Here is a 9,994-nt window from a genome sequence, read left to right as displayed (position 1 = left end):
GGCCTTCCAGAAAAACATCTACTTCTGCTTCACTGACTACGCTAAAACCTTTGACTGTGTGGATCACAACAAACTGGAAAATTATTAATGAGATGGAAGTACCAGACCACTGTACCTGCCTCCTGAGAAATCTGTATGTAGATCAAAAAGCAACAGTTAGAACCAGACATACAAGTGACTGGTTCAAAATTGGGAAAGGATTCTATCTAGGCTGTATACCATCACCCCGTTTATTTAACTTATATGCAGAGTACATCATGCAGAATGCCGAGCTGGAATCAAGATTGCCGGGAGAAAAATTAGCAACCTAAGAGATGCAGATGATACCACTTAAATGGCAGAAAGCAAAGAGGAACTAAAGAGCCTCTTCCTGAAGGTGAAAGAGGAGAGTGAAAAAGCTGACTTGAAACTCAACATTCAAAGAACTGAGTGGCATCCAGTCCCATCACTTCATGGCAAATAAAAGAGGAAAAAGTGGAAACCGTGGCAGATTTTATTTTCTGGAGGTCCAAAATCACTGCGGATGGTGACTGCAGCCATGGAATTAAAAGATGCTTGTTCTGTGGAAGGAAAGCTATGGTAAACCTAGAACAGAGTATTAAAAAGCAGAGACATTACTTTGCCCACAAAGGTCCACACAGTCAAAGCAATGGTTTTTCCAGTAGTCATGTATGCATATGAATTGGACCATACAGAAGACTGAGCACTGAGGAAGTGATGCTTTCAAATTGTGGTTCTGGAGAAGGCTCTTGAGAGTCTCTTGGATTGCAAGGAGGTCACACCAGTCAATCCTAAAGGAAATCAACCCTAAATATTTGTTGGAAGGACTGTTGCTGAAGCTGAAAATCCAATACTTTGGCCACTTGATGCGAAGAGCTGACTCATTGAAAAAGACTGATGCTGGGAAAGATTGAAGGCAGGAGGAGAAGGCAGCAGATGATGACATGGTTAGATAGCGTCACTGACTCAATGGACAGGTATTTGAACAAATTCTGGGAGATAGTGAAGGACGGGGGAGCCTGACTTGTGCTGCAGTCCATGACGTAGAAAAGGGTGGGACCTGACTTATCGACTGAACGATAACAGGGTTAGCTGGGAAACTGAGGTCCAGATGGGGAAAGGCCTGGAATGCAGTAGCCTCCTGCTCTCCTCTGGTTTTCCGTGGGCTTCCACAGAAAAGTGAGGATTTGCCTGCACCTATCAGGGGCAAGAGTCAAGGCAGGAGTTAAGGCAGGCTTCCTGGAGGAAGAGGAAGAGCTTGGGCAGGGGGCCAGAACTGCCGCAGGTGCCCCTGGGGGCGGCGGAATTTCCGAGGAGTCTCTGGGGCACCAAGGCAGTCCGGGTTGGTTGGGCCGGTTTGGCCTCTGCCCCTAGGCCCGGCGGCCGCGACTCCACGGGCCTGAGCGCGGGACATTCTTGAACACCAACTAGCCTGCGGGCGCAAAATAGGGTCCGCCCTCGCCCCGGCCGCTGGGCGGGGCCGCACCTGCCGCCGTCGCTGGGCCTGTCGCCGCGGCGCACCTGGCCCAGGTGAGCCGCTCCGCCCTCGCGGCCGCGCGAGCCTCGAGTCTGGGCCGCAGGTGAGTGGAGATCGCTGCTCCTGTCGGCGGAAGTGCGTGGCGGTTTTCGGGTCCCAGGAGCCAGGACCGAGCCTGGAGCCTAGGGGGGGCCGAGGCTCCTCTTGGCCCGCGGAGCCCCTGGCCTGTGACCGGTGCGGTTCCGCAGGAAGCGACTCGGAGCCGGGCCGGCTGCGCGCGTCGCCGGAGCTTACCTGAGGCCTGGCCCTCGGGGTTGCGGGGGCGAGGGCAGCTCTTCCCGCTCCGCCCGCGGCCCTTGGCCAGAAGAGGGAAAAGGAGCGCCGCGGCGAGCGGAGCCCAGGCCCGAGGCCTCCCAGGGCGCCGCCGCGCACCTGTCTCCGGGCGGAGCCACCTCCGGCGCCCGGCCCCGCGAGCCCGCCCCCCGCGCCCTCCAACCGCGCGTGCCCCGCCTCGCCCGGCTCACCGCAGCCAGAGGGCCGGGTATGGAGGCCGGCCCACCCTCCGGAAGGCGGGGAGTGCGATGTGGGGGGCGCGGGGCGCAGCAGGGGCCTCTCGGCTGGCGGGGCCGCCGCGCTTTGCGCGGGTTCTTTCCTTCGGGAGAGACGTCAGGGAAGGAAGCACGCTCCAGGCGCAGAGGGCCGCCTGTCCCAGATGAGGGGGTCGCTCAGACCCTCTGGGCGCCCAGCAGCCGGCCAGACGGCAGAGCGTGGGGACAGGGGGCGGGCGCGGGCCGGGCCTCCGGGCCGACGTGGAGCCCGGGGAAGGCGGAGCACCCGCGCGAGGCCGGGCTCTCTAGGAACCGCGGGGCGCCGGCCGAGCGCGGTGGGCGGTGCAGGGGGCGGGCTCCGGCTCCGCGGGCTGTTCTCTGGAGCGCCTGAGGCGCGTGGGTTTCTTTTCGCTCTGGGGAGGGGGCCTGGGGGACGCGGCGGGGAGGCCGGCCGTGAGCGGAAGCGGCAGGGCGCCCAGTCGAGGGTGTGAGGTGGTGACACCGGCCGGCTTGTGGGGCGGCAGGCAACCTGGCAGGAGCTCTGGGAGGCAGCAAGGCTGTTGGGGACACCAGGGACTACCTAGTTCTTTGCCTCCTCCTGGGTGCTTCTGGGCAGGTCGCTGACCGCCGGAGCCCATTAACCTGTCCATCAGGTGCTTATGTTGCTCACTCAGCCTCAGGGCCCACCGGGGAGCTGCGGCTCAGTGGGGAGGCGCGCAGGCAGGGTCTATGGGACCTGAGCCCAAGATGCACCATTATCCAAAGGCCCTGAGGGCCACGGGGTTGGGGTGTTTGAGCAAGGCGCCTTGGAAAGGGTCAGATTAAGGATGTAGGATGAGAATGCTCCAAGGGAAGGCCCTGCCCCAGCGGTGAGGGCAGGGACAGGGGCCACAAACGACCCTGCCTGATTTCCATGAGCAGCGCCATCAGCCAGGAGTGCTGGGCTGAGAGTGCCAGGTCAGTCTAGGATGAGGGTGCAGAGGAATCTGTGGTGACCTCAGGCTGCCCCCGACCTGGGCTCAGATCTGGGAGCCTCGCTGAGGCCTCCTGACTGCTTTCCTATGTAGAAAAGGGGGCTAAGGTCCACGTGATAACCCAAGCCCCTTGTAACTGCTCACCGTTTGGGGGCTACACCTCGGAGGTGGCCAGGGTGGGGCCCGGAGAGCCCTGCTCAAAGTTCTATCATTGGCGAGAGTTTCCACGGGAGCCGCACCACCCCCAGCAGGTCAGTGATGCTCGCTGGGGCCAGGGGAGCTACACGGAGCCCGCCCCCTCCAGGTCCTGGGACCACAGGGCTGTCTGGGAAGCAGGCCATGCTGCCCGGCTCCTCGTTGGTGTGCAGGACAGGCCTGAGTGGGGGTCTGCTGGACAGGACCCCCACATATCACCGTGAGCCCCGGCCTTCTAGACCTAGCTTGAGAAGGGAAGGCCCGGGCCGCAGTGGACTGGGGCGGGCCCTGGAGGAAGGAGCCGCTTGACTCAGAGTTACAGGAAGACTGGGGCAGGCGGGGCTGGCGGGGAGAACCACCAACTGCCCGCCAGCCCGCCGGGGAGGGGTGCCTGGGTGGGGTTTAGGTTTAGCAGAGGATGTGACTGCAAAGCCAGGAAGCTACGGGGAAACTTCTGATTCAAACACACAAACAAGAGCCGGGTCCTCGCCATGCTCGGTGATGCATCCGGGGCTGCGGTGCTGCTTTAGGCTGGGCCGGGGGCCCAGCTGAGCAAAGCGATCGCACCCAAGCTCAAGCCAATGACCTCAGTGACGGGCATCCCCTCCTCAGGAGGAAAGAGCTGCAGCCAGGTGACTTCATGCCTTCCCTGCTTAGCGTGAGCCTGCGTCCCTGTCCTCAGCTGCCTTTCCCGGCCTGAGGCCTGTCCTCAAAATCAGGCCTGTGTGAGGGGAGGCCTGCAGAGCATGCAGCTTGTGAGTGCACGTGTGTGCGTGGGGCACGTGTGACTGTGAGAGGGCGAGGGGTGATGGAGGCCGAGGGTGGGCGTGAGGAGCAGTGTGTGTGGTGTGGGGTGTACACGGATGCTCTTGGCGGTGTGCCCTGGGCAACTTGGAAGTGTGTGCTGTGTGCCAGGTGTGGGCCGCCACAGTGTCAGGCATGTGGGGCGTGTGCGCATGTGCCCGGGGACCAAGCGTGCGGGCATGAGTGGTGCGCAGGGGCTGGGGGTGCAGCACAGAGGCTGTGTGGAGGAGAGGGAGTGTCGCGGCGGGGCCACTGGGCACGGTGTGCAGGGGGCACCTGCCACCTGCCTTAACTTCCAGGAGGCTCCGAGCGTGACTTTCCAGGGGTCAGAGGTGTGTCAGCATGTGGAGGCCAAGGGGCCATGACTGGAGTTGCCCTGGACCTTCTGCTCTGGGCTGGGGGTGCGAGCTGCCCAGGCCCTCACAGCCCTCGTGGCTGGTTCTTCTGCTTCAGGGACCTCCCAGGCTGCCCTCCACTCCACACGGCTCCTGGCAGAACCCTCTGCCCCCGCCCGCTGGGAGGGAGCCTGTGCTTCCCCCGTTTGTGAGGAAGTCCCAGCCCAGCCAAGGCAGGGGCTCCAGCCGACCCTGGGTCCACGCTGGGTCCCCCCCGTGCAGAAGGAGTCGGGGGAGCTCGTCCCCGCAAAGCCTCACGGGCCCTGTGGGCAGGGAGGGGGCCTGAAGGAGGCCAGTGCGTCCACTCACAGGGAGGAGGGAGAGGACTGGATGCCTAGTGAGAACCTGCCTGGCGCCAGGGAGCAGGTGCCCGAGGCCCGGGAGCCAGGAGGCTGTCCTTGAAGGCTCTGAAGCTTGGGCTTCACTGTCCCGCCCCGCAGCCCAGGTCACTGTGGAGCTTTCTGTGTCGAGAGGTGTGTATGCGTAGCTGCTGCTGTCTGGCGGGCGGTGGTCCCGCCCTGCGTGGGAGAGAAAGGCCGCCTGTGGGTTGGTGGGGGTTGCCTTGGAGAACCGACGGACAATGCGGACGAAAGTCTGTGGTCTGAAGATGAGAAATGCACAGGACCTGGAAGGAAGGCCGCCCGAGAGCAGCCTGAGCCCCGCGTCCCCTCTGTGTCGGCACCTTGGCCTCGAGTGCTTTACTCTTGCTGCATCCAGGCTGGGAGTGAGGCCCAGTCAGGCTGCCGGGCACTCACGACCCCCGGCCCCTCGGAGCCTCAGTACGGGCTGAGTCCGGCTGTACACAGCCCCCGTCTGTACGTGGCGGCCTTGTCCCCGAGGACCTGGGAACCAGGCCAGCTCCTGGGCCCAGGAAGGGCGTCAGGGGCGCTGCCCACCCTGGGCCGTCGGGTGTCCCTGGGGCAAACGAAGTTCAGTCCAGGCCATGCCCGGTGCTCTGCGGCTTCCGCAAGACAGCTGGGGCAGAGGCAGTGCTTCCGAGGCCAGAGTTACACGTTAACTCATCCTGTTCTTGTTTAACTTGCTCCTGGGGATGGCGGCAGCCTCTGACCCGTCCTGGCGCCCTGACTGACCAGCCACAAGGACAGAGAGTGAATCTTGCTCAGCCCTTGGGGGATCAGTCTGCTCGGCCAAGGAGCCCCGTGGCGCTGTGGGTAGCACCAGTGTCCAGCCTGCCTCGAGGAGGCCCCGGCCAGACCATGGCAGGTAGACGGTCAGAGAGGGGTGGGCACGGGCTCCACTCCACTTCCTGCCCCAGGCTGGCTCCACACTGCAGTGTGGTTAAGATGGGCCCTCCCCATCTCCTGCTCATGGGGGGTCAGTAAAGCCCAGGGATACTGGGAGTGGGCACCGGTGGGGGCCACTGGGGATCGGGTGGGTAGATGTGGGCTACTGGGAGACCTCACTGCCAAGACGATGGCTTTCTTCTCTGACTGCCGGCTTGGGCTCATCACCCCAATTTAAAGACAGGTCTCAGGGAGGTGAGAATGCTTGCCCATGGCCAGAAATAGAGGGTCCTGGAACTCTAACTTTCTACCAGGTTGAAGGTGCTGGCATGTCCAACCCAAGTCTCCCAAATCACCACTGTCCAGCTGAGGGGCCAGGGCCGAGACGTCACAGAGTGGGCCACAGGTGCACACAGAGCATGTGTGCTGGCTCCTGTCCTGGGCACACAGGCAGCTAGGTGGGTCCTGCTGGGCTGGGCTGGGGGTGGACCTCAGCCATGACTCTGGCCACTGCCCTCCACACTGACATCCTCTCTGAGGACAGGGCAGCCACGTCCAGGGCAGGCAGAACACGTAAGAACTAGCCGCTGCTGGGAGAAGACGTGCCAAGGGCCGGGCCCTGTCCCCCTGGGACTTGTGGATGGACACGGTGTGGTTACCGAGCAGCACGTGCCACTGGCCTCCGTGGTATTTTCCTGGCCCACCGACCATCTGTGCACAGTGGGAGGCTGGCATCACAGGCACGGGTAACCCACTGGGTCCTCTTTCTGCAGGAGCCTGCGACAAGGCCCCTGACTTCCTGTCCCCGTCTGGAAACCAGGTCCTGGGGCTTGCCCTGGGCAGCGTGGTCACACTGAACTGCACAGCCTTGGTGGTCTCGGGGCCCCACTGCCCCCTGCCCTCAGTACAGTGGCTGAAAGGTGGGCTGCTGCTGAGCGATGGAAGCCTCTATGACCTCCATGAGGACTCCTGGTAAGAGATGAGGTGTCCAGGGTCAGGCGACATGCTGGATGTACCCACAGCCAGTGGCCTCTCTGACCTACACTCTGGTCTATAATCACTTGAACATGGGCTGGGGAGTGACTGGCCAGACACAACATGGGCAGAGTGCCACTCTGGATGCAGACTAAGTCAGTGACTACAGGGACAGATGGCCCCTCTAGACACTCACCTTGTAGACCACCCAGGGTCATGGGTGCCAGCAGAGTGCTAAGGCCTGAATTTACTCATTGACTGCTGGGCCAAGCCTGGGATCTGAGTACCTCCAGGACCCGGACCCAGGATCAGGGTGATGTCCCAAAAGAGATCCATACCCTCTTCATGTTCTGGCCATTTCTCTTAGCTTACGGTCTAGGGACTGCCAGGAAGCCCAAATCTGCAGCCTCTTTGGGCGAGTCCCAGACAACTGGGGCTCGGGGGCATCCAGTGATGCTCTCGGGCCCCAGGTGAGGGGGTGGGGCCTGGTCTCCCCAGGGTCAAGACCAACTGGTCAGAGGTACTTGTGTCCAGTGTCCTGGGGATCAACCTGACCAGAGCTGAGGACTTTGGGACCTTCACCTGCTCCATCCGGAACATCAGCTCCTCTTCCTTCACTCTTTGGAGAGCTGGTGAGGGGGTGCACTGGGGTATAAGGTAGGAGGGAGCCCTGGGGAGACTTGCGGCTCGGAGGGTGCTGGGGTGGCTCAGACAGTGGCTCTGTCCCCAGGGCTGGCGGGACATGCGGCCGCGGTGCTGGCCTCGCTCTTGGCCCTGCTGGCCCTGCTCCTGGTGGCGCTGCTGTACGTGAAGTGTCGGCTCAACGTGCTGCTCTGGTACCAAGACAAGTATGGGGAGGTGGAGATGAACGGTGCGTGGGGCCCGGACGTGGGGGAAGGGGGCCTCACTAGGCTCAGCTCTGCAGGTGGGGGTGAGGAGGCATCCGTCCCTAGAGGACTCTGGAAGAGGCGTGTCTCTGTGCAGCCCAGGAGGGCACTGGATGGGCAGAAGGGGGTCACGGTACCCTGGTTCCAGGCCTCTACCCGGAATCCTGTGCTGAGGACGAATCCAGGCGGTGCTTGAGCCGGGATCTGCTGAGTCTCGTCTGGGGGGCTTGCCTGGCTTCCCTGGCACAGGGGGGGAGGTTTAGGGGACCCTGAAGGTGGCTGGTCCAGGCCGGGAAAGCGGCCGCACTGACCCGCCGCCGTCCGCAGACGGGAAGCTCTACGACGCCTACATCTCCTACAGCGACAGCCCTGAGGACCGGAAGTTCGTGAACTTCATCCTGAAGCCGCAGTTGGAGCGGCATCGTGGCTACAAGCTCTTTCTGGACGACCGCGACCTCCTGCCGCGCGCGGGTACCGGCGCCCCACTCCTTTCCGCTTGGGCCCCGCCCCCGCTGCTCACAGACCCCGCCTCCCAAGGCCCCGCCCCTCAGGACCTCCTCGGCCCAGGCCCCGCCCCTCCAAGGGCCCCGCCCCCTCGAGCCCTCCGCCCCTTTCCGCTGGGCCCCACCCCTGTCCCGGTGCTCGCCCCGCCCCCGCTGGGTCACAGATCCCGCCTTTCAGGCCCCGCCCCTCAAGTCTCCCTCGGCCCCAGGCCCCTCCCCACCGCCCCTCGGGCTCCGGCCCCTCCTAGGGCCCCGCCCCTCCAGGGCCCAGTCTGTGCTGCCCCCGCTGATGCCCGGGTCCTGCAGAGCCGTCGGCAGACCTCCTGGTGAACCTGAGCCGCTGCCGGCGACTTGTGGTGGTGTTGTCGGATGCCTTCCTGGGCCGGGCCTGGTGCAGTCACAGCTTCCGGTGGGTCCCGTGCTGGGCTGGGTGGGCCTCAGCCGTGCCCGCTCTGACAGTGCCGCCCTCGCAGGGAGGGCCTGTGCCGGCTGCTGGAGCTCACGCGCAGACCCATCTTCATCACCTTCGAGGGCCAGCGGCGCGACCCCGCTCACCCTGCGCTGCGCTTGCTGCGCCAGCACCGCCACCTGGTGACCCTGCTGCTCTGGAAGCCCGGCTCTGTGGTGCGGAGGGGTGCGGGGCGGGGGGTGCTGTGGATGGGACCCCGTGAGTGGAGGCTCCGTGGTCAGCTGCCCAGAGGAGTGGGCTTTTGGGGGCCGAGGAGGCCAGGGTCTTTATGTGTTGGCACCACCTCCCCCCCCAAACCCCATTCTTGTGTTCACACACGTTAACTGCCCCCCTTGCCTCCAGACGCCTTCCTCCGATTTTTGGAAAGAGCTACGGTTGGCGCTGCCGAGGAAGGTGCAGTACAGATCGATGGAGGGAGACCCCCAGACCCGGCTGCAGGACGACAAGGACCCCATGCTGATTGTGCGAGGCCGGCTCCCAGAGGGTCGGACCCTGGACCCCGAGCTGGACCCCGACCCTGAGGGGGACCTGGGTAGGCTCACCAGCCCCACCCCTGACCCCGAGAAGCTCACCCTGAGTTGGAGGGAGGCTGCAGAAGGTGAAGGAGCCCCTGAAGGGGCCCAGGTGGTGGGGACCGTGCCCTGCAGCCATGGATGGCTTTAACTTCAGCACCTCCCACTGCCTCTTTCCATAGAGGTGGTTGGGCCCAGGGCCTGCCTGGGAACCACAAGTGCCATCATGCAAGCAGGGGCAGCAGGGAGTGACCTGGCAGAAGGCAGGCAGTGTGCAGCCCAGCCTGAGGCCTGGCGGTGCCCCTCCCCAGGTGTACGAGGGCCTGTCTTTGGGGAGCCACCAGCTCTACCACATGCAGGTGCGGTCTCGCTCGGAGAGGGCCAAGGCAGTGAAGTGGATGTGTCAGACCTTGGCTCCCGAAACTACAGTGCCCGCACGGACTTCTACTGCCTGGTATCGGAGGACGACGTGTAGCCCTGCCCCCTGGAGCACTGGGGTTACCGGGGTGCCGGGGGCAGGGCTGGGTGTTTTTAGTCCCACACAGCAGGACCTGTCTACTTGCAGTCCTGGGACCTCAGGGAAAGAGAGTGGACCCAGCCCCAGCTGTCCGCCTCGTGCTAAAAATAAAGACCTTTTGAATCCCGCCCGAGTCTCAGCCTCTGCCCTGGGGCAGGAAGCGGGTGTGCAGTGTCCTGGGCGGAAGGCCCCTCACTTCCATCCTGGGCCCTCCAGGGCCCTGGTTGGTGTTCAGTTGCTCAGTTATGTCTGAATCTGCGACCCCATGGACTGCAGCACGCCAGCCTCGCCTGTCCTTCACTGTCTCCCGGAGCTTGCTCAAATTCATGTCCATCGTGGTGATACCGTCCAACCATCTCATTCTCTGTCACCCCTCTGCCCTCAATCTTTCCCAGCATCAGGGTCTTTTCTAAGGAGTTGGCTCTTTGCATCAGATGGCCAGAGCACTGGAGCTTCAGCACCCAGGGCCCTGGACCCTGCCCTTGTCTCGCCTC

The 9,994-nt window shown here is 63.3% G+C and overlaps 1 protein-coding gene across 8 annotated transcripts; it reads left to right on the top strand.

Annotated features, from left to right (window-relative positions):
- The first annotated feature begins 1,441 nt into the window (after positions 1-1,441).
- On the top strand, positions 1,442-9,628 carry SIGIRR (single Ig and TIR domain containing). 8 transcript variants are annotated; one of them, XM_086383381.1, is made up of 11 exons: positions 5,490-5,617; positions 5,952-6,095; positions 6,182-6,324; positions 6,411-6,609; positions 7,111-7,244; positions 7,343-7,483; positions 7,827-7,970; positions 8,309-8,411; positions 8,476-8,626; positions 8,814-9,003; positions 9,295-9,628. In XM_086383381.1, exons 6-11 carry the CDS (start codon positions 7,477-7,479, stop codon positions 9,456-9,458), a joined length of 759 nt encoding a protein of 252 aa, XP_086239507.1. In that variant the 5' UTR covers positions 5,490-5,617; positions 5,952-6,095; positions 6,182-6,324; positions 6,411-6,609; positions 7,111-7,244; positions 7,343-7,476; the 3' UTR covers positions 9,459-9,628. The 8 variants fall into 8 exon arrangements, with proteins under 8 accessions (XP_086239508.1, XP_086239502.1, XP_086239509.1 ...); XM_086383376.1 differs by lacking the exons at positions 5,952-6,095; positions 6,182-6,324 and adding an exon at positions 3,503-3,826 and having other exon boundaries at positions 5,455-5,617; XM_086383380.1 differs by lacking the exon at positions 6,182-6,324.
- The last annotated feature ends 366 nt before the right edge of the window (positions 9,629-9,994 follow it).

The sequence above is a fragment of the Bos grunniens genome, chromosome 29 (assembly GCF_055505025.1).
Source record: "Bos grunniens cultivar Pamir isolate PY7600 chromosome 29, Bosgru_T2T1.0, whole genome shotgun sequence".
Lineage (NCBI taxonomy): Eukaryota > Metazoa > Chordata > Mammalia > Artiodactyla > Bovidae > Bos > Bos grunniens.
This window is presented reverse-complemented; position numbering and strand designations above follow the sequence as displayed.

What these genes read in the sequence shown, in the direction of transcription:
- SIGIRR (XM_086383376.1), top strand. Translation starts at nt 3,776, where the DNA reads ATGACCTCAGTGACGGGCATCCCCTCCTCAGGAGGAAAGAGCTGCAGC. An exon ending in GAGGAAAGAGCTGCAGCCAG is followed by an intron (nt 3,827 to 5,454) that starts GTGACTTCATGC and finishes GGATGGCGGCAG; the next exon opens with CCTCTGACCCGTCCTGGCGC. An exon ending in CTTCACTCTTTGGAGAGCTG is followed by an intron (nt 7,245 to 7,342) that starts GTGAGGGGGTGC and finishes CTCTGTCCCCAG; the next exon opens with GGCTGGCGGGACATGCGGCC.